Here is a 23072-nt window from a genome sequence, read left to right on the forward strand (position 1 = left end):
TCAGAGGGTTGGAACAAATTAATTTGTTTTTAGTTAATTTCAATGGGAAACGTTGGAGTTATGAGAAAATCGACATATGAGCACAGTCCCGGAACAAATTAAGATCGCATCTCGAGGTAGCACTGTATTTGATTGGGCCTTTTCCTGGCTTTTAAATTTGAATCAAGTGAAATGTTCTATCCAACAATGATTCAACATAAAAAATGGATTGCTTACAATAAGTCCTATAACAGAGAAGCATTAAGTATTTTTTTGTATTTGCTAAAATACCATATTACAGTATGAGTGATGCTTATTTCTAATGTTGTTTTTTATTGTCACCACAAGCTTTATCAGTGGAAGCAACTGGAAAATTTGTACTTCAGGGAGAAAAAATTTGCAGTGGAGGTTAATGATCCGCACAGGTGAGCCGTTATCAGGTTTTTTTTCATCCTGAAAAATCCAAAGGAGTTGACTCTCACTGTTATTGACGGCGATAGACGTCCACTCCATTTGAAGTGGAAGTAATGTCAGCGCTGCCAAAAGTCCCACTTCAAATGGCTTGGAGTTCAGTAATTAACAACTGTTGTCTTACTGATTTAGGAGAGCGGTAACAAAGCGCACTTTTGGACAAACTGGCCTCCTCCTCCACACATGGTATGCAAGCCACTCTTTGATCAAAATTATTTGGATCATGGCTATTAGTCAACACCAGTTCTACTTGGACAGAAAGCAAAGTAAAGTAAGTGATAGAATTATAGATGAAAAAAAAACACTAAAATAATCCAAACAATAACCCTTGATACGACACCCTTTTTCCATTAGGCTAAATTTGGAGCCTCCAAAAGCTTGCAGGAAATTGTAATAGATCTCACAGAATATGCAGGGGGCAAGATGAACAAATTGGGAGAGTCTATTATGAAAAATAACTTCATCACATCAAGTAATGGGAGTCTTGTATCAACAGGTTAGTCAAACTTGTTCCTATTACAGTCCCCAAGTAGAAATGAAAAAGTTATTTAAGAATCAAATCCTTAATGTGTGAATGTAATTAATATTGTATACATAAAGCATTGGAGGAATGAATGCATATATAAAAATAAAGAAAATACTAAATACAGAAAATGGGTACCCGGACAATTCGTCGACGGACGTTTGGTCGACGGACACTTGGTCCACGGGCATTTCGTCGAACGGATGTTTGGTGGACGGACAGTTCATCGAACCGATGATTCGTTGAATGGACGTTTCATCGAATGGACGTTTCCTCGAACGGACATTTCGTCGAACGGATGTTTCGTCAAACGGACGTTTCGTCGAACGGACGTTTCGTCGAACGGACGTTTCGTCGAACGGACGTTTTTTTGTGTTGTACAGCTCTTCTATCTTTTTTTTTAATTCCATTTGAATATTTCTTAATACATTCCTTTTTACTTTACTGTGCAAATAGTAAAACTATATATATATATATATATACATACATATACACATACATATACACACATACACATATACATACATATACACACACATATATACATACATATACACACACATGTATACATACATATACACACATACATATATACATACATATACACACATACATATATACATACATATACACACACACAGACATATATACATACATATACACACACAGACATATATACATACATATACACACACAGACATATATACATACATATACACACAGACATATACATACATATACACACACAGACATATATACATACATATACACACACAGACATATATACATACATATACACACACACAGACATAGACATATACATACATGCTATTGAAATTGTTCAACATTTTCAAGGGTCCACTGACTCGGAAATGAGTGAGGAGCAGAAGAATGAGAAACTTGCTCAGTTGAGAACGAAAGAGCAGGATATTCATGACATCTTGGCCAAGAAAACAAAGGAACTAAAGAAGATTTGCCTGCGGGAAGCGGTGAGATTTTTTTTTTAAAACAAGTTTCCTTTTTGCTTAGCTTGCATTTCTTAAAATTTTAACCTTAAATTTCAATTGCTAGCTCTTGATAGACATTTTATTTACTTTTATTAGATCTAAAATTACAATAAAGAAAGAAAATGTACCCTGGGCAGCCCGGCGGCTTGATTGGTTAGCACTTCACAGCTATGGGTTCTTGGGTTCAAATCCAGGTCGGTTCACCTGTATGGAGTTTGCATGTTTTCCCGGGCCTGCATGGGTTTTCTCCTGGTACTCCGGTTTCCTTCCACATTCCAAAGACATCCACGGTTGTCATTGGCAGAGGTTCTTCCTTCCGTTTAACAGATTTGTTTCGAAATTTAAAATGGAAAAAAACTTAAATATTTCAAAAAAATAAAGCACATTTTCATTTTCCTTAATGCCTTTGTTACATTTTATACATATTGGGTGCTATGGACAGCAGTTCTTTCACACCTTTTGAATACTCCTTCATCCATTTTATAAACCACTTATCCTCATGGGAATCACGGGGGGTGGTGGAGCCTATCCCAGCTAATTACGCGCACCAGACAGGGGACACCCTGAATTGTTCATCAGCCAATTGCAGGCCACATGGAGACAGACAACCATTCACGCTCACACTCCTACCTATCTACCTGAGTGTACAAACAACCTACTATGCATGTTGTATGTGTTTGGGGTGTGGGAGGAATCCGGAGAACTGGGAGAAAACCCATGCAAGCCCAGGGAAAACATGCAAACTTTGCACTTCTCACACTAAGGGCCCCTAATCGAACCCATATACAGTGTTATCGCAGTTAATGGGGACCGGGACCACCCGCGATCAGTGAATTTCCACGAAGTAATGATGCCCCTTCCAAAATGCTTAATTTTAATTTAATTAAAAAATATATATATAGTTTTTAATTATTATTTTTTAACCCCCTGTATACAGGACACCATATAGAATATGGGCAGAGAGATTGAAATGCATGTTGTAACAAAAAAAACTAAGATATGTTGTCTCAATGTAATATTTGTCTATTTTTTCCCCCCAAAAAAACGCGAAGCTCTGAATCCGCGGTGGCTGAACCACAAAGTAGCGAGGGAACACTGTATTCGAATAATTGTTTTCATTCAAGTTCCGTTCCAATTATCCCCACATGGGTGGCGGGGATGCTGGAGCCTATCCCAGCCAACTATAGGCACCGGGCAGGGCACACACTAAATTGATGGCAATTGCAGGGTATTGAATAGTTTTCTCTCATTTCATCCCATCTCATTTTCTGAACTGCTTTATACACATTAAGGGTTGGGGAGGTGCTGGAGCCTATCCCAGCTGTCTTCGGGCCACAGGCGGGGGACACCCTGAATCGGTGGCGAGTCGATCACAGGGCACAAGGAGACGGACAACCATGCACACCTAGGGGCAATTTAGAGTGTCCAATCAGCGTACCATGCATGTTTTTGGAATGTGGGAGTACCCGGAGGAAACCCGTCCAGGGACATGCAACCTCCATACAGATGGACATGATCTGGATTTGAACCCAGGACCCCAGAGCTGTGAGGCTGACACGCTATTCACTCGCGTCAACGGGCCGTTCTTTCAAAGTCAGTTGCATTTTATTATGCAATGTCTTTGATGGCAGGTTTCAGATTAGATTAACTTCTATTTGTCCTGCCGTTTCAAGTTTCATTAAGCTGCAGTGGAATGGATAGTTTTTGTGACTGCATTAATTTGAAGTTATTGTTATTGTCAGGAACTCACTGGCAAACTGCCCAAGGAGTACCCCTTGTCTTCAGATGAACGGCCACCACCAGTTAGACGGCGAGTTGGCACCACTTTCAAGTTGGATGACCTATTCCCTTACAATGAGGTTTGTGTTTCCTTTCATTTATATAGACATGACTCACTTTTTGGGAAAATGGCTTTTTAGTATTCACGTTTCATGCAAGTTCTCACCGGCGTGGACATTGTTTCAAAAGTTGTCACAATGTTAACTCATTCACTGCCAGCTAAGATCACAGAGTATGTGTTGTAACTGGAATGACACTTGTATAGGTCGTTTCTACCTTCAGGGCTCCTTTACCTACTGATGATTACACAGCATCAAGAGCAACATGGGGTTCAGTATCCCGCTACTAGATACATAGGCAAGGTCATCAGATACAGAAAATCAAACCTCTGGATTGGAGAACAACAACTCTGCTAGTAAACCACGACACCCTGTTGTGGGGCTTAGTAAAAGAGGCAAATTGGTATTAAAAACATTCTTTTACACCAACCAATGTCCAATTCATTTTAACTAGTAGGGGCTGGAAGAGATCATTCGATCTTTTCCATCTGCTTCCAGTTAAAATGTAACAGAGGTCTATTGCCAACAATTCCAATCAGAGTTATACTATCACCGGCAGTCCGTGAATTACCAAGCGACGCCTTCAGCTATGTCTGAATCAATCCAACCCTCAAAAACTATTTTATGGGCATAAAACCTCTATTGCAACTACAGCTGCAACACATCAAAAACATCAATAATAACCTCATACAATTGAAATATTATTTAGGAATATAGCCAAATTTTGGTCACCAAAAATCCTTTTTACCTTTACACAATATCCATCCTCCTTTCTTTCCTCTTTCTTTTCTATCGCCATCGAAGCTAATGCCTATCCTGTCATATTTCCGGCAAACATTTTTATTCGATTTAGCGCTGAAAATGTTAATTCCCGGTTGTGACAGGCTTGCTTGCTTTGGAGTTGTCCGAATTTTCTTAATGATGTCTAGTTTTTTTTTCTTGAAAAGTCCGTCTAGAAAATGGCTTTGACAGTAAATGTGCAAAAAATGAAATTTCTTATCCTTCAGCCATTGTGGATTGACAAAACCGCTTGAAAATCAACACAATACATATATTTGCTTGTGCAGCTCGCTCCAGATACAGTTTGGTAGATCTGGCTAGTCCACTAGTCCGCTAGTTCAAATCAGAGAGATTTACTAGAAACTGGCCAAAAGAAGCTATCTAATGACGATTGCACAGTCTTTTTTTCATCATAAATGATGCTGTAGCACTGTATGGCATCATTCACTTGATTTGCAACCCTTGTGCAACGTTCAATATTTGGCTCCTGCTACTCGATCTTTCTGTCTATAAATGGTACTGACAATCGAACTATTCAAGTTGTATTCCCGTGCAACGCTCACCACTTTCTCACACACCCCAAGCTTCTTTATTATTGCCACTTTCATTTCAAATGAAATGGCTTGCCTCTTCCTTTCACTAGAAGCCTTTCGCTTTTCAGCAACCATATTGAATAATTGATGCACGAGATATTTAATGATAGAAATGAAAACGTTTTTTTGTGCACTGGAGATACGTCACGCACTTCCGCAACTTCCGCACTGCAATGAACTGGGCAGAGGAAGGTGGATGCTGGGTGACCTGAGCTCTCACAGTACCAGGCGTTGGTATTAGTGGCGGAAAAAAGCACTGCTCGGAAAAAGGTGCGCAATACAACATCAAACTTACAAACATTTTTCGACATAATTGCACTTTGTAGACATGTTTGTATGTACCATTGTTCATAAGTTGAATGTTCGTACGTAAGGGAGCGTCTCTAATTAACATCAGTCTGTGATTCAGATATTTCTTAGGCCAGCAGGGAAAGTCTTGAAGGCCTTGATGGCACACCACTGTTAACTATAATGCATACACTAGAGATAGAAAATTGTCACGTTTTGTTGGGGTGAAGGTGTGTGTGTGTGTTTATGTGTGTTTGCGTGTTCTCCTTGTGCGTGCTGTCTGGGTGATTTGTCCTGGTTTTCCGTCCCTCCCAAAATCCCTTTTTTCGTGTTTTATAATTAACCCTTGCTGCTTTTATTTAAGTCTTTTCGTTAGGTCAGTGTGGATACATTCTGTTATGATTTCCTCGTGTGGTGATACCAGGAGCCCAGGATGTGAGAGAGAGAAAATGGCGGTGAAAATGCAGCTGCACAATTTAGGCTTTTAATGATAGAAGTTAAAAACAAAAGTGACAAAATAAACAGGGAAAGAGGGAGGACGAGGAAGCAAAAACATAACTTAGGGGTACAGTGCAAACACAAAGTAAACGAGATAGTAAACACAGTAGTTCAAGGTAACACGAGGAAATACTAGGGAACACAAGACAATACTCCTTTGCTGATGTCACGAAACACTTCGGTTAAATAGACGTCACACGAACTAATTATAAGCACAAAACAGGTGGTTTTGGGAGGAGCGGAAAACCAGGAGGGACAACAGGTGAGCACACACAAGGGGAACAAGCACACCCCCACTTCTACCCAAGACCCCAACAAAACGTGACAAAGATAGAGGGAAAATAAATGACATTTCCAGAGAAAAATACATTTATTCATGTTATTCTTTTTATGTCGATTTATTAACATCTGTTTCAGTGTAAAATATATCTTTTTATTATACTTTTAATTTAAATACTTTAGGCTTTTTTGGCATTTTCTTTTTGCAGTCTTTTTATATGTAAAACGTATTCCTCGTGACCTCACAGGGGTCACGGGGGTGCTGGAGCTTATCACAGCCAACTGCGGGCACTAGGTGGGGGCACCCTGAATTAGTGGCCAGCTAATCGCAGGGAACAAGGAAATGGACAAGCCATTCAAATTTTGGCCACAAAAAATTTACTCACGAACTGCTTGAGACACCTGTAAATATAAACATTTAAGAAAATAAAAAGACAAATCATCATCCATCCATGAAAGGGTTAATAACAATTCCAAACAAAAGATAATGGTGAACATTGTGACTGTGTTTATAGTATGTTCTTTTGTTGATTGAACTGCAGGATCCTATCCTGAGAAATCTGGAGAGCAGATTTGCCCTCCAGCAGAAAATTGTGGAGGCCGCTAAAAAACTAGCAACTGAGCCCGAACTGTGTAAGACGGTCAAGAAGAAGAGGAGGAGAAACTGTTTGGATGCAATGGTCAAACTCCAGCAGATTGAGAATGAGATGAATCATTACCAAATCAAGAAGGGAAAAAGGCCAACCCAGCGGGCATCAGTCGTTATTGCTGGTAACGAGTGCAACTAACATCCCTGATTTTTCTGTATTCATTGGTGTATTTCTCTTTCTCCAGATGAATTCTTGCAATCCGACTGTAGCTCCTTTTCAAGCCTGCCGTTGGAAGATGGTGAGCTTGGCAACATATCTTTTCAAAGAATCCTGATCAGACCATGATTCTATGCCATCATATCTTGATATTCAGACGACTCGGATAGCGCCAATCAGAGGCCACGATCCCAGTCTGTGCAAGACTCCCCACATTTCAGTCCTTTATGCTCGCTGGGGCCAGAATACAATGTGGAGAAGAAAACATCTTTAAGAGAAAATTACCAGAACAAAAGGTGAGAATTGGTGTCACCTGCGACTTGCATTTTCTACACTGATTTATTGTTTCTGTTGCACACATTGTATTTTCATTTCTTTCTCATACTCAACACCCTCAATGTGATAACTCTTTAGAGGGGCTTCCGTCTACTACCATAATCCAAGAAAGGTGTCCTTCACCCAAAGTACTCCCTATAAAATCCTCCTCATGCCTTCCAGATGCCCCTGCAGCACAATGGTTATGACCCGCAATGCCTACAGCAGCAGCCAGATCAGGTGTGGTCATAGCTTCCCAGCATTGTTTTTCCTCACCTTATGGTTTAAGGCACAGGTGTAAAAGTGGCGGGCCGTGGGCCAAACCTGGCCCACCGCATCATTTTGTGTGGCCCAAGAAAGTAAACAACGAGTGCAAACTTTCAGTTTTATGATGAAATTCAAATGAAAAGACCAGTCAGCTGGTCAGCACAGGCTTTGAGCACCTTCCCAGTTACTCCGTCAGGGCTTGCCACCTTCCTGGTGTTCACAGTCCGCATTACTTGCCTCACTTCATGTTCTTGAAGCTTCAGTCTACTGCTGCAGGGTGGTGGTAGATGTGTTGAGACTGGGTCTGATTTGTTAGTTTCAAAGCGGGCAAAGAAACAGTTCAGTTCCTCTGCTACTGAGGCATCTGCGTTCACAGACACATTATTGTCATTGTAATTGGTAATGTGTCATATTCACTTCCACATCTTCTTTGGTTTATTTCCTGTGAAGTGCTCCTTGATTTTTCCTTGTCTAAGCTGTCTTTTTAATGCCTCTCTTCATCTCTGCTCTGGCAGCTCTGTATTGTCCCCTGACCTAAACGCGGTGTTATGGCATTGGATGAGTGAGTGCCTGTGTCTCACTGGTCATCCAGGGTTTTTGGTTAGGAAAAACCTGTATCCGTTTATTAACAGTGACGTTGTCCGTGCAGTTTTTGATGTAAGAAACTACAGTGTCCATGTAGTCTTTGAGGTAGTGATGTTCAAAATGTTCCCAATTCATGCAGGAAAAACAGTCCTGCAGCTGAGAAAGGGCGTCCTTGGGCCATGTTTTTATTATCTTTATTTGTGGCCTTGTTAGCCTCCGGAGTGGAGAGTATGAGGGGTGAGTGACAGGAAGAGATGGTCGGATCCAGCAAGGTGAGGGAGGTGTGTGGCTCTATAAGCATGTTTGATGTCAGAATAAACATGGTTTGGAGTTTTAAAAAAAATCTTTAAACATGCTTTGTTGAAGTCACCAGCGACAATAAAGACTCCATCGGGGTTGTCAAGCTACTGTTTGTTTATAGTCGCTAGCAGGAGGCTAAGTGCCGTGCCAAGGTGAGCATCTGGTGGGATGTAAACAGGCAGACAGAAGGGCCTGCACTGCCAAGATCTCAAAATCCGGGGAGCAGTGAGTGTTAATGATCCTACTGTTGCAGCACCAATCGTTGGGTATATACACACAAGTGTATATACACGCAAAGCCCCCCTCCCCACTAGCTTTTCCCTGATTCTTTCGAATGATTATTTCGGAAATATTTCCGGCTAGCTAGCGATACAGCGGTGTCGGGGATTTGTGGGTGTAGCCACGTTTCCTTGATGAAAATAATGTTGCAGTTCCTGACAAAGCTTTTGGTAGCATGATGAAGTTCCAAATCGTCCATTTTGTGGGTGATGGATCTGGCATTGGTCGAGAAGATACTCAGAAGCGGTGCTCTGTGTGGTTGCTTCCTTAGCTTAGCAGCTAGGCCAGCCCGACATCCGCACTTTTGCTTTCTTTCCCTTTGCCGTTCGTTAGTAATCTGTTGTAGTGGATATATCAAATCTCCTCCCGAAAGTAATTAAATCCTGGCAACTGTAGAAAAAGTTTGCCACGCAGATGTTAGTAAATAATGATAAGCTTGATGAAACAAAACACCAAACTGGAGAGCAAAGAGCCGCTGCACCCGTGCACGCCACCATCTAAAGGCCTAGAAGAGAAACGTTACATCAATGATTGTGTGAGTCTTGATCGTCTATTTTTGAATACTTTTTGACAAGATTATATTATTCAATTGGTGTCTAAAGGTCTATGTTATGGAGACATTAAAAGTTGTTAGTGTATCCATTTGATTTGGGAGTGTTGCAGCAAGTTATCGACTCTTGACTTCATAGAGATTGAACATCTAGCACTGTCAAAAGCAAGATGAACCCTTAGTTTATAAATATATAGTAGACATCCAGTCCATTTAAAGTGTGAGAATAGGCCAATCCTCCCACTTCTGGGTTATGGGTTAGATGTCTGGTCCGCTCAGTGTCAGACAATGCTGTGTATGTCTAAGCCTTAAAAGCAATTACTTTACAATCAAGTGACCGGATAAAACACACTTGATGGTGTAGTGCACATGTGTCAAACTGATTCCAGAAAGGGTTAAGTGGGTGCAGGTTTTCCTCCCTACTGAAACAGCGCAGACAGGCCAATGAGGAGGTCTCCTGGAAGAAGCAGCAACTAAATGCAATCAACTGATTACAGTTGTAAAAGAACAGATTGGTGAAAAGGTGTTGTCTTGGTGGGTTGGAACGAAAAACCTGCAACCACTTAGCCCTTTCTGGAATGAGTTTGAAACCTATGGTGTAGCGAATGGTGCAGGCAACTAGGATTGTGAGTGTGAATGGTTGTCTCTGTGTCTCTGTGTGCCCCACGGTTGGCTGGCAACCGGTGTAAGGTGTCTGCCTTTCGGCCAAAGTCCGCTGGGATAGGCTCCAGCATCCTTTCCGAGGATAGGGGGTATGGATGATGAATGAATGACTAGACAGAATGTAATACCAAGAGAAAACAAATTGTATGTATGTATCTACCGTATTTTCTCCCTCAAAAAATTATGACTGAATCCAAGGTATGGCTTTGCGCATAAATTAGACTTGACACACAAGAAACTGAAAGGTGACAAAGATGAAACCGTGACCGGACGTTTGGTCGCCGGTCCTTTGGTCGCCAGTCTTTTGTTCACCGGTCTTTCGGTCGCCGGGATTTGCTCCACAGAGAGTTTACTGCTCTCAAAATTATCATCATGAGAGAAAGAGTGATTTTGTAATTGTATTGACGGTACAAAAGAGCATTAATATCAAAATATTGCTCGCTCCCGGCAGATCTATTTACGTATGTGTGCATGCTTTCGCTCCCTCGCTCCCAGCAGAGAGAGAGTTTACTGTTAAAAGCGATCAACCAGGTAATCTCTCCCTCTCAAAATTATCATCATTGCTCGCTCCCGGCAGATCTATTGGCGTGTACATGCCATTCAGCGCCGGATTCGCACGCTCTCCCCGCCCCCGTATTCGCACGTGTTGGCGTGTGTGTACTATTTTTCAAACTACGGCATGCTGGCCATATACGGCCCGTTGGGCTTTTTAATCCAGCCCGCCAATGTTGTCCAAATTATAATAAAAATCAATGACCTCATTCATTTACCTTTGCCGTGCAATCCCGCTCATCACTCTCAATATAAAGACTTTAATGTTGAAAGTAAATTTGAAAATATTTTTTTCACCTTCGATTGTGTCTTTTTGTGTCTTTTTTCTTATATTTCAATCCCCAGGTTTGATAAATTACCAATAAATTATCAATAAGTTTCCATTGACGGCGATGGACCTCCGGCAGCCACCACCGTCACTGGCATCCGGACGTCCATCATCGTCAATGGCAGCCGGACGTCCACCGCTGTCAATGACAGCCAGAAGTACATTGCGACCAGAAGGCCAGGCGACCAAAAGACAGACGACCAAATGCCCGAGCACCGCGTTATGCCGTTTCATCTGGTGCTCGGACGTTTGGTCGACGAAGGTCTTGTGGTCGATCTTTTGAATTCAGCCCAGATACCTGCGAAAAGTGTATCTCATGTTACCCACAGACTTGGTGAAAAGTAGAGCGCTAAAGACACGCTTCCTGAGTGTACTTCTGTTAATTCTTTTTCTTTTTAAATTCGACGTACAGGCAACAACCTTTTGGAGCACAGAAAGGAAATTATTGTACATTTCTGATAATGAAATAAATCGATGCCCAGCCGATCGCAGGGCACAAGGAGACGGACAACCATGCGCACTCAAACTCATACCTAGGGACAATTTAGAGTGTCCAATTAGCCTACCATTTCGGGCCTTTTTGGAATGTTGTAGGAAACCGTAGTACCCGGAGTTCTTGTGGATATCTTTACAAGAGGGAGATGCAGCAAGAAAGACAGTGCCCAGCTATGATCATAAGCAGCCTCTCGCGTCTCGGCCACCTGGCTGTCTTGTATGTTTGTATCTCAAGGCAAATATTTGCTCGGAATTTTACTCGGCTCTGAAATATCTCGTAAATCAAGGTATGACTGTACTATATATGTATTGTTTTTGTTACTGTGTAATTATGTCCTAAAATATTAGTTTATTTGTGTGTTCGCCACCTCCTTTTTAAAAAAATATTAGGTATATTTCTTAAAACTGTTATCTTCATATAGCTATAGAAAATGTTTTGGTAATTCAGGGACTTTTAATTGTGTTTTGTTATCATTGATTTTTCATTACTGTCAACATGTCAGAATTAATTGCAGTTTACTTAAAATATTGTCCATCCATCCATTCATGCATCTTCCATACCGCCCATCCTTTGAAAGAGTTGCGGGGGTTGCTGGAACATCAACCAGCTGTTGTCAGGCGAAAGCCAGACTACACCATAGACTGGTCTCCAGTCTGTCGTAGGGCACACAGAGAAACAAACGACCATCCGCACCCCCAATCATACAGCCAACAGCGGGAATTGAGCCCGTGCCTGCCCCCAATGAAGTCAGGTGAGTGAACCTCTACACCACGGGGGTGGCTCTTTATGATATTGTATTTTTATTTAATTGTATTATATATGTATAAAATCCTTCTCCCGGGCCCGCATTGCTTTTCTCTGGGTACTATGGTTTCCTCCCACATTCCAAAAACATTTATGGTAGGCTTATTGGGCCCTCTAAATTGCCCCTAGGTATGAATGTGAGTGTTGTCTGTCTCCTTGTGCCCTGCAATCAGCTGGCCACCGATTTGGGGTGTCCTCCCCCGGCACCCTAATGAGGATAAAGTGAATTCAAAGCAATACAGAAAATAAATGAGCCGCATCGTGGCGTAGAGGTTCACCCGCCTGACTTCGGTGTGGGCAGGCGCGGGCTCGATTCCCGCCGGTGGCGGTATGATTGGGAGTGCGGATGGTCAACTGTCTCTCTGTGGCCTACGATTGACTGGCGACCAGTCTAGAGTATAGTCTGCCTTTCGCCCGATGACAGCTGGGTTAAGCTCCAGCAACCCCCGCAAGCATTTCGAGGATGGGTGGTATGGAAAATGAATGAATGAATGTATAAAATCCCATCATCTGCCACTACTTCTTAACAAATGTGACCAAAGAGCAACAAGCAGTGTTCTCTTTCCAGGTTTGAGGGGTTGCCTCAAAGCTTCAGGGCTCGCAGTGGAAGTTTGGAATCCCACCCCCAGCTGAGAAAGGACGGAGACGCAGAAAATCCAGTCTTCACCTTGTCACCAGCCCACCGCAGCAATAGCACAGAGGTTTTGGAGGACTGCTCTTCCTACACCAGCCAGTTTAGTCTGGACTTTTGCGGGCCCAGGATTTCTCCCAATAGTACATTAGATTGCCGAACATCTACCATGCATCGTTTACACCGAAATGTGGAAGTGTATGGAAATACAGGGAGCATGCCCAACCTTGTGCAGCACCATTCTGGTTGTAGTTACGCCTGTGAAATCTCAACCCATTACCCACCAAGTGCCTACTATGTCTCTGGCTGCCCGTATCCAGACACGGAACCTTACGCTAATGGCGCTTACGTGTATGAAAATGATATTGAAGGCCACTACAACGTTAACCCCTCGTATCAAATGAACGGCAGACATGACAGATTCAGGCATTATGGTTCAGACCAACCGGACAGTTTTTCCCAGAATCCCTATGCAACTGTGAGGCCGCCACGGAGCCGTGACGGACCCAGGAATGAAGTTTTGAAGAACATCCACAAAGCTATGGTTGCAGAGCATCTGAAGGGGTGGTATCATCGAAACCGCGGACCTAAGGAAGGAGAGAGGGCAGGATATAACTTTGACTGCGGCTCTCAGCTTAGTTTAGGCTACCAGACGATGCCGGCGGCCTTTAGCCACACCAGCAGAACAACCTCTTTCTCATCAGGTAAGATGACTTCCTTAAGTGGTGTATAAACAAAGTCAGAAGGACTTTGCCTTTCATTACCACACATTAATCGTAAAAAGTGTGGGTATCACATTATTTGTTGTTTTATGTCTGGCAGCTGTCTGTAACTAATTTTTAAAGAATGGAAAATAAGTCTTTATTTTGGCGTAATAAAATTCATATTTTTAAACAATTGGTCAACAAATGGCCTCATAATCAGTTGAAGTACAGTGTTCCCTCGCTAATCGCGGTTAATGGGGACAGGGACCACGCGCGATAAGTGAATTTCCGCGAAGTAGGGATTCCCCTTCAAAAATGCCTCCAAAATTCCAAACTTTTTATATATTTATTTTTTTATTTTTATTTTAATGTTTTATTTTATTTTTAACCCCTGTATACAGCACACCATGTAGAATACGGGTAGAGAGAGTGAAATTCATGTTATAACAAAAAAAAACTGTAAAATATGTTGTTTCAATGTAATATTTGTATTTTTTATCCCAAAAAAATCTGCGAAGCTCTGAGTCCGCGATAGCTGAATCGCAAAGTAGCGAGGAAACACTGTATTGAGTATTCTTGAGTATTCTTGAGTATTCTTGAGTATTCTTGAGGTCCAGTGGGGCTAGTGGTAAACATCGTCCTCACAGCTCTGGGGCCCTGGGTTCAAATCCAGGTCATGTACATCTGTGGGGAGTTTGCATGTGCCTGCGTGGGTTTCCTCTAGGTACTCCCACATTCCAAAAACATGCATGGTATGCTGATTGGGCACTCTAAATTTCCACTAGGTATGGGTGTGAGTGTGCATGGTTGTCTGCCTCCTTGTGCCCTGCGATCGGCTGGCCACCGGTGCAGGATGTCCCCGGCCTCACGCCCGGAAACAGCTAGGATTGGCTCCAGTGCCCCCTCCCACGACCCTAATGAGGATAAAGTGGTTCAGGATATGAGATGAGCATTAAAATGTTTATTGTCACTGTACATGCGTACCAATGGAAACGTTTTCGAAACTGATGGGTACACATTTTACACACTTTTTGGGTCACCCTGTATATGTATCTTTTTGACATATTTTCAAGCTTTCTTTTTTTCCCCAGACAAGCAAACTTTCGCTTATGAACGATGTTTTTTTATTTTAAATTTACTATTCATGCCAAACATATCATTTTGGTTTCATCCGACCAGAGCACCTTCGTCCACGTTTGGTGAGTCTCCCAGGTGGTTTGTGGCAAACTGTAAATGACACTCTTTTTATGAAGATCTTTAAGAAATTGCTTTCTTTTTGCCACTCTTCCGTAAAGGCCAGAATGACGTTAGGGTGCAATGGAAAAAAAATAAAATAAAAAATAAAAAATATTGCTTTATCACTTATGTTTTTAAATAGACAGGGATATAGTTGTGTGTACATAGTAATAAGAAAAATAAATTATGCCATAAAATTGACTTCGGCCACCCAATGATGCAATGGTTCTTCCGCCTAATTTCGGTGTAGGCAGTATGGGTTTGGTTCCAGCTCGGTAGCAGTGTGATTGTGAGCGTGAGTGTTTGACCCTTTCATTACGCCCTGTAATTTGCTGGCAACCAGTTAAGGATGCTCCCGCATGTTGCTGTGGTTGGCTGGGATAGGCTCACTTGTCAAATTAATGAAAAATGTATTTCAGTTTTGGTTTCTTTGCCATGAATTTAGATGAAAACAGCTGTCAGACCTCAAAGAATATGTGTTTTCCTCTTTTTTATTAATCTGCATTTCATGCTTGTATATTAGTTCAAAGGCTCTTGTTTTTGGCTCACTTGCAGTGTCCTCAGTGGAAAGTGCAGGGAACTGGCTGAACCAGCTGGCAGTGGGCCTGGCTGACTCCGACACACCCAACACACCAAAATACCCTCAACATGCAGTTTCTTCATTGCCATATAATCGCAGCCCCACACACAGTGACAGGCAAGTTTTTTTTCTTGTTAAAGGGATAAATTGACATTACAAAATAAAAATAATAGCAAAGTACAAAAGTAGACATTCTCAAAGACAGCATAATTTTCCAACTTTCCTTGCTTCTCCAGTTTTTTTTTTTACCTTTCCTTAATCCTTATCTGCGCAGATGTCCTCCAGAAAACAAAGTATGGCACTCTGATACAAAGGCTAATAAATGCGGGTCAGTGGTTGGCACTGAAGCCGTTGAAATGGATGAAACATCAGACAGCAGCTCTAACACTTGAGGATGAGCCCTAGAAGTTGGGTTCATGCTGTTTGCAACTCGTCTTCATTTGGCCATCTTCATCAGTGTTTTCATGTGACAATTTAATCTTTTTGTAATGTTGTTGGACTAACCCTAACCCTGGTATCGCATGTTATCTGGATTAATGCAGTAGTTCTCAATGTATCACTGGTACATAGCCTCCCGCTGATGTTATTCAAAATTATTCACTCACTATGTGCTGTGGTAGTTAATGATGTTTGATCGCTTTTAATTATAACAGATTGGACACCTATTGTCGTCAATGGCAGCTGCAGAGGTAACAAGATAGAGGGGTGCTACAGCCACTCATCCCACCCTCATGCCATCTGTAGATCTCTTTTCATTGCTTTCATCTTAAAACACCAGAATGGTTTACTGCTTTATTCATTAGATTTTTTTTCAGCTCTTACTCCTTATCTCCTTGAATAGACATTTTCGGACGACTCTTATTGTCATGAATCAAAACAATTTACAAGGTTGTTGATTATTTCATAATGTGTAAGGAAAAACAACATCTGTAACTATAATAACAATCAAGGTATTCTTCCAATCACAAAACAGGAGACTAAAACCAACAACATTTGGATTAAAAATAATCACGCCTTTATTTGACCTAACAATCATATAACAATTACATAAAGAAGACCAAAGTGCGTCACGAGGTATGGCCACTATGCTGAAAATGGCAGAAACAACATCTTTGTTATTGGCCAGTGACCCTGGCTCCGTTGCAAAAGAGAACAACCGATCTCGAAGCCCCAGATTGGGTGTGTTGCCGTATAAACAATTCTTGGATAAGAAGTCCACGTGAGAGAGGACTTGAAGATTGTTTATGACCTCGACCACTTTAGGAATAATAAGAAGAATGATTTAACAAAGAAATGAATTACTACACATATATGTATAATAGTAATACAGAATAAACCCAACACTGTTTTATGCTGAAAAACATTTTTGTTAAGAATAAAGAAAAGTTTAACTAAATTGATGATCCAGATTATGAATGTGACACTTAGAATGTGATTGAACATTAGATTATTGTGAGTAGAATTTCTTTCCATTCTTTAAAATTGGAATCTGAATATACTAATAATGTTAAGTCTGTCATTTGTCCTTCATTGTCATGGTGTGATTTGCTGTGCGTATTCAGGTAGTTTTGATGACAACTGTGATAACACCCAGACAACTACCACAAAAAAACTTTGTTTTCTCTAACATATGTACAGTCCATTTGTAGTTCGAAGTATCTTGTGGAGTGTCCTCATGAAATATTTTCCACTGCAAAGAAGGATTAATAAATACTTGTGTGACTCATATATGAATGCTCCCACTTCAAGTACAGTCGTGGCTGAACACCTGTTTCAAATTCCCTCAATATTATTGACGGCAATTTTATTTTTTTTTAAAGAACTTTAAATTAAAATTGGAAAAGATTAACGAAAGATGGACACATTTTTGTCACCTTAAGGCTTTTATGCCACTGTTGTTTTCTAAACCGGGCGAAAAAAAAACAATCCACCTGGTCCTGTCAATCTCCCGTTTTCATTTGCCTGAAGCAACTGTCAAAAGCTCTGCGAGGAGGAGCTGAAAAAAGACTGAGAGCATGCATTTCACCCCGTACTCATCTTGCCGTAAATATCTCCCGTGCGCTCCAGCTTTTAATTTTAGACTCCACACAAGGCAGAAGCAAAGCAACTCCATCCGAAGTCGGAATCTTGCCAGTTTACTCAGGCTTGAGACAAAACATTCGCATCCTTGACAAACTAAACATGTCAAACAAAGATACTGAAGATCGGAATGAAGAGTATATTGATGAAGATGAACTCCTTGCTACTCTTTCTCCTGAAGAGCTTGAGGAGCTTCAGAGTGAAATGGATATTATGATTGCTCCCGATGACACCGTTCCAGTTGGACAAAGGCAAAAGGACCAGACAGAAAAGCCTCCGACTGGAAGTTTTGACCATAGATCTTTGGTGGGATTCCTCTACTGGGAAAAGGAATCCAAACGTATGCTTGAGGAAGAAAGAGTTCCTGCTACTCTATTACCAAGTGAGGTAAGATGTACAACCTGTTAAAAATGTAAACAACACGAGACAAGAGTCATTCCAGAATGGGTAGACATCGACATTTTTGAAAAATAAACCTTCACTTTGTTGATTTTGTATTACATATTCATCAATAATAGGAAATAAACTTCATATAAAGTGCTTAATTATCTTAGGTTCCATTTTTTAGTTAAAATAATTTATTTTCAATACTAGCATACTAGCACAATCTAAAGTATTGGCTTTGGCAAATATTTCACAGCTCCTTGTCGGAATCAGTCTTGGGAGCCACACTAATACAGGGGTTGCATGTATATATTGTGGGACTCACAAACAGTGTAGTAATGAACCATTGACTGAAGAAGTGACTATTTGGCAATTAGAAAAAAAATGAGATCCTAATGAACTATAATAACCTACCATCCACATACATAAACATTAAAATTTTAGTCTTTTAATCCACAATATTAACATTTGGTTTACAACTGTGGTTTCATGAGAAATAAATGAATTTATATTGTATGTGTTTTAGTATTTTGTATTTGGATTATTCATATTTAAATGTAACGGAAGGGATTCAAAGAGCCTCCCATTCTGAAATGACATGACAATTTGGCTTAAGAGAAAATGCTTGCAATAATGTCTGTCCCCTTGGTTGTTTTCATCAGCGAACATCAAGTCAGGAGAGTGAAGATAAAGAGGAAGTCAATACTTTGGAAAATAAAATACAAGAAATAATTGAGGAAGCAATTGAGGACAAAGTTAAACATGGTTTTAGCGACGGAGAAATAATTGAGGAAAAGTTTATTGAAATTGTTGACGAAGTGAAGAAGAGTAATGAAACAGACAAAGCCATCCACCAGAAAATAAAAAAGATTAATGAAAATAAACAGGAAAATACTGCAATACAATCTGATAGCACAGAAACTGAAACTGGCCGCTGCAAAGAAGGAACGGAAGTTAAAGACTTGACATGCTTCACAAAGAAGAGTGAACCTAAGAAAAAAATGAATAAATTAAAAATTGCCAACCTGGCGCTGAATAACATCAAAATGACATCTCGACCATCGGGAAACGAGACAAACCTGGAGTCGACTCTTGACAAGATCCGCAATAACACCTGTTCCGTCACTGAGGTCAATCTTAACAACATAGAAAACATTCCCAAGGAGATGCTCCTGGACTATGTTAATGCCTTGAAGAAGAACAAACACGTCAAAACTTTCAGTATCGCAAACACCGGCTTAGATGAAAATATCGCGTTCCACATAGCCAACATGTTGCGTGAAAATCGCAGCATCACGACTTTAAACATCGAGTCAAACTTCATAACAGGGAAGGGAATTGTCGCCATCATTCGATGCTTGCAGTTCAATGAAACCCTCACCGAGCTGCGATTCCACAATCAAAGACACATGTTAGGTCACCATGCGGAGATGGAGATTGCACGCCTGCTCAAGGCCAACAATACGCTTCTGAAAATGGGATACCATTTCGAACAGCCAGGGCCGAGGATGGTGGTGACCAATCTTTTGACCAGAAACTTGGATCGCCAAAGGCAACTGAGAAAGGAAGAGCAAAAGCAGCAACAGCAGAGGGAACAGAGGGAAGTCATGCAAATGTATGAGAGCAGTATAAACCTTCCTCCAGCTTTACTTGAAATGCTCGGGTACATACCACCCCTGGAACTCCTACAGAAACACGGTCCTGTTGCACCCCAAAAAGAAGAAAGGAAACATAAGGAAGAACCTCTGAGACAGATCAAAAACAAAAGAAGTCCTAAACAACCCAGTTATGAACCCCAAAATACACTGAAGGATGTCCGCCTAAAGAAAACTCCCAAGAAACGGGATCATTTTCTGGAGTTGGACCGTAGAGATGCCAGTAGAATAGAGAGAGGAAGTTTCCAACTAAAGAAGACTCCCATACTGAAAGAGTCCGCCACACAAGACCCAGGAGATGAAAAAGCAAACCTGAAGGATGCGATAAAGACTTTGAAGCCGGTCTCTCGCAGGCGATTGCCACCCAAGGTTGACCCCACGCCGCGGGATGAGCTGCTCAATGAGATTAAGAAGAGTAATGTAGCCTATCTTAAGTCTGTGAGTATGGCTGCTGGATAACAAATAATACAAGTATTGTATCGAATAAAGTACTAGTGATAAAATATAGATAGAACCAAGTCAAATAAAACAGTAAATACCCATCTTTAAAAAAAAAAAAAAATACTTTTTAAAATCATTTTATGGACATCCATTCAAAGGTTCTAATAGTGGCGGTCCGTGCATTTTCTCGTAGGGCTTTCAACGAATCAATCCCACCTTCAAAAACTATGTTACGACTATAAAACCTCGACTGCAGCTATAGCTGCGACACATAAAAAATAATCAATGAACAAAAATGGGGTATAATCCACTTCCTAGCAGCATTTATTGATTAAATATAAATACTGGAGCTTTTCAGACTTTACAACCGTACCAGGGGAGTGATTTCCCCGGGGAAAGACTGTAATGGACGTCAATGACGAAACGGCAAAAATTGCACTAAAATGGGGTAAAATTCACTTCCAAGCAGCATTTAGTGATTAAATACAAACACGGGAGCTTTTCAGATATCAGAAACGGGCCCAAAATGGAAAAATTATGTAGGAATATAGCCATATTTTACTCACCAAAAATCCTTTTTAACTGTACACAATATCCATTCGCCTTTATTTCGTCCTTCTTTTCTATCACCGTCGAAGCTAATGATGAAGGTCGAGCCTGTCCTGTCATATTTCTGGCATGGTCCGTCTTGAAAATGGCTTTAAATCAACACACCAATATATTTGCTTGGGCAGCTCGCTCCAAATACAGCTTGGTAGCTCTCATAGTTAGCACACTGAAAGTGACGGACACACCCTTTTCCCGGCTGTAACAGGCTTGCTAGCTTTTTTCTGGAAAAGTCCATCTGGAAAATAGCTTTATGAGCAAATCTGCAGCCAAATCCATTTGTTTTTCTCCGTCTGCCATTGTGGGTGGAGTTTGCGATCTCTGGCTGGCTCATTTCGGCTTTGGTCCACCTGCTAGCCAATCATAGTTGGTGAAAGCAATGACGTATCCCCCCGCTTGTGAAATGGCCTTGGTGTCACCAAATTGAATTTTGATTGGTTGAAGCAACAGTCTTATCAACGCTTGTTTAATGCAGCAGAGCCCGCAGAACTGATTGTGAAGGCGTTGAGGCAGATTTCTGAACCTAGCAACAAATAATGACTGAAATGTGATTCCTATTCTTACAGGTTCCACTCCCTAAATCTCTGGAATCAAGTGAAACGAGTCTCATCTGACCCAGGGACATTGAAATATGAATTGACACGGACTGTATTTTGGAGATGAACTGCAGTTTAAAAAAAAATAAATCATGTTCACACATATCGCAGCTGTCTGTTCTTGCACCCTCTCACAAAATCTGGTATAATTCAATCTGGTTGCATGTACACTGAATTTTCCCCATCACTGTGTGATCAGTTTTGAGTTTTTGATGAATACAAAATATATTTTGTTAATTGCTAGAAAAGATCGAGAAAGTGTTTGCTCAAAGTGTCTACATGGAGTTACTATGCTTGGTATTTGGAAACACATTTCTGTAAGCTTCTTAAATTAACTATTGTTTATATTTCAGTTAATTAAAGACCCACCTGTGAGTTTATTTTGAGACATTTATTTGTGACATTCAGCCAAAGTCCAAAGAAATCAGTGAAACTATTGGGGATGAGCCAAAATGTGGCATCAAATATAAATTGAATTTGTGGCATCAAAGTGATAAGTTCACCAATTAGTATTCCCAAGTTCAACTTTTAATAACGGAGGCATCTGAGATCATAACCTTTTATTCTTGCAAGAGAGAATCAATCCACACGCGCCTCCGGTCAGATGATTCTGAAGACCCCGGTGTCCCTTTTGCTAATATATTCATAAGGTTGAAACAACACGCATAACAGAACTCTAAACATTATGTAGAGTCTCATAACAATTTGTCTCAGTTCTCAAAACTATTGTAGGTCTGTAGAATCTTCCCGAGAGAAAATTGATGGGGACTATCTTGAGAAGCCACGTCTTTCAAAACAAATCCACAGTTCCCAAGAGCTCGCTGTTAACCGTCTTCAGAGTTTGATGCTTCCCAAAACTATTTACCGTTCTCTTGCTGTGAACCATAGTCTTGGGAAGTCCAGGTGTGAAGGAGAAGTGACCTCCAAAGGTTTTTGGTTAACTTTGGAGCGAGCATTTCTTTTGCAAGAGATGTATTAAAATGCCTTGTATTGATGTCACATTTATAATAATGATGAACCTAACATTCCTAATAAGCAGTGTTCATATATGTGATGTTTAATATACATAATAAGGCAAAGCATTCTTCATTGCAATATATATATATATATATATATATATATATATATATATATATATATATATATATATATATATATATATATATATATATATATATATATATATATATATATATATATATATATATATATATATATATATATATATATATATATATATATATATATATATATATATATATATATATATATATATATATATATATATATATATATATATATATATATATATATATATATATATATATATATATATATATATATATATATATATATATATATATATATATATATATATATATATATGTATATATATATAATGATAAATTAACACAGTTTTTCTTATTATTTCATTTAGAAAGAGACCCAAATTATACAGGAAATAGCTCGAATATTGCAGATATTGTAGATCAGACATGGCTGCGCTGATAGAAAAACCGCAAAGTAGGATCACCCCTATTATTACTACACACCATAGTACGTTTTCGTGCCTATAAAAATACAGTACAAAAGTACAATTATCAAGAAGTGTATTTATTAGATATTAGCTAAGCATATGAAAATACTGTAATGTATTAATATCTAAAAATAATGTATATATTTAAAAAAATGTAAATACTTTACTCACAGAAAAAAATAGTTCCCTTACGCTCAAAATAAATCCCAAAAAAACAGATACATTACAGTAATACATCAACAAACAAAAATTAAAAAAAATGTTCATTATTAAAAAGAAAAATATCCAAAGGATGCCTCCCGTACTATATTGGAACGTTTTGGACAGCTGAGACTCAAGCTGAATGTGAGCACCCGAATGACATCTCAGATGCTGATTGGACAGCACCCACCGGAAGTTCTCGGACGCAAATTACTCTGCAT

At 40.1% G+C, this 23072-nt stretch overlaps 2 protein-coding genes across 2 annotated transcripts in view; both read left to right on the top strand.

Annotated features, from left to right (window-relative positions):
- The window catches only part of LOC144193981 (FERM domain-containing protein 4B-like), a gene marked incomplete at its 5' end in the record, with an annotated part of 30754 nt that extends 13674 nt beyond the window's left edge, over nt 1-17080 (top strand). The window contains 12 exons of the mRNA XM_077712738.1: nt 328-404; nt 583-721; nt 805-946; nt 1829-1962; nt 3723-3839; nt 6799-7027; nt 7091-7144; nt 7220-7358; nt 7477-7617; nt 12770-13536; nt 15328-15469; nt 15627-17080. Of these exons, the coding sequence (XP_077568864.1) occupies nt 328-404; nt 583-721; nt 805-946; nt 1829-1962; nt 3723-3839; nt 6799-7027; nt 7091-7144; nt 7220-7358; nt 7477-7617; nt 12770-13536; nt 15328-15469; nt 15627-15744 (2199 nt within the window). The remainder of the gene's footprint in view (nt 1-327; nt 405-582; nt 722-804; nt 947-1828; nt 1963-3722; nt 3840-6798; nt 7028-7090; nt 7145-7219; nt 7359-7476; nt 7618-12769; nt 13537-15327; nt 15470-15626) is intronic.
- A 160-nt stretch (nt 17081-17240) lies between these two features.
- Nucleotides 17241-21218, top strand: lmod3 (leiomodin 3 (fetal)). Its single transcript, XM_077721345.1, has 3 exons — nt 17241-17818; nt 18478-19908; nt 21084-21218. The coding sequence occupies exons 1-3, from the start codon at nt 17534-17536 to the stop codon at nt 21129-21131; spliced, it is 1764 nt and encodes a 587-aa protein (XP_077577471.1). The 5' UTR covers nt 17241-17533; the 3' UTR covers nt 21132-21218.
- The last annotated feature ends 1854 nt before the right edge of the window (nt 21219-23072 follow it).

The sequence above is a fragment of the Stigmatopora nigra genome, chromosome 1 (assembly GCF_051989575.1).
Source record: "Stigmatopora nigra isolate UIUO_SnigA chromosome 1, RoL_Snig_1.1, whole genome shotgun sequence".
NCBI lineage: Eukaryota > Metazoa > Chordata > Actinopteri > Syngnathiformes > Syngnathidae > Stigmatopora > Stigmatopora nigra.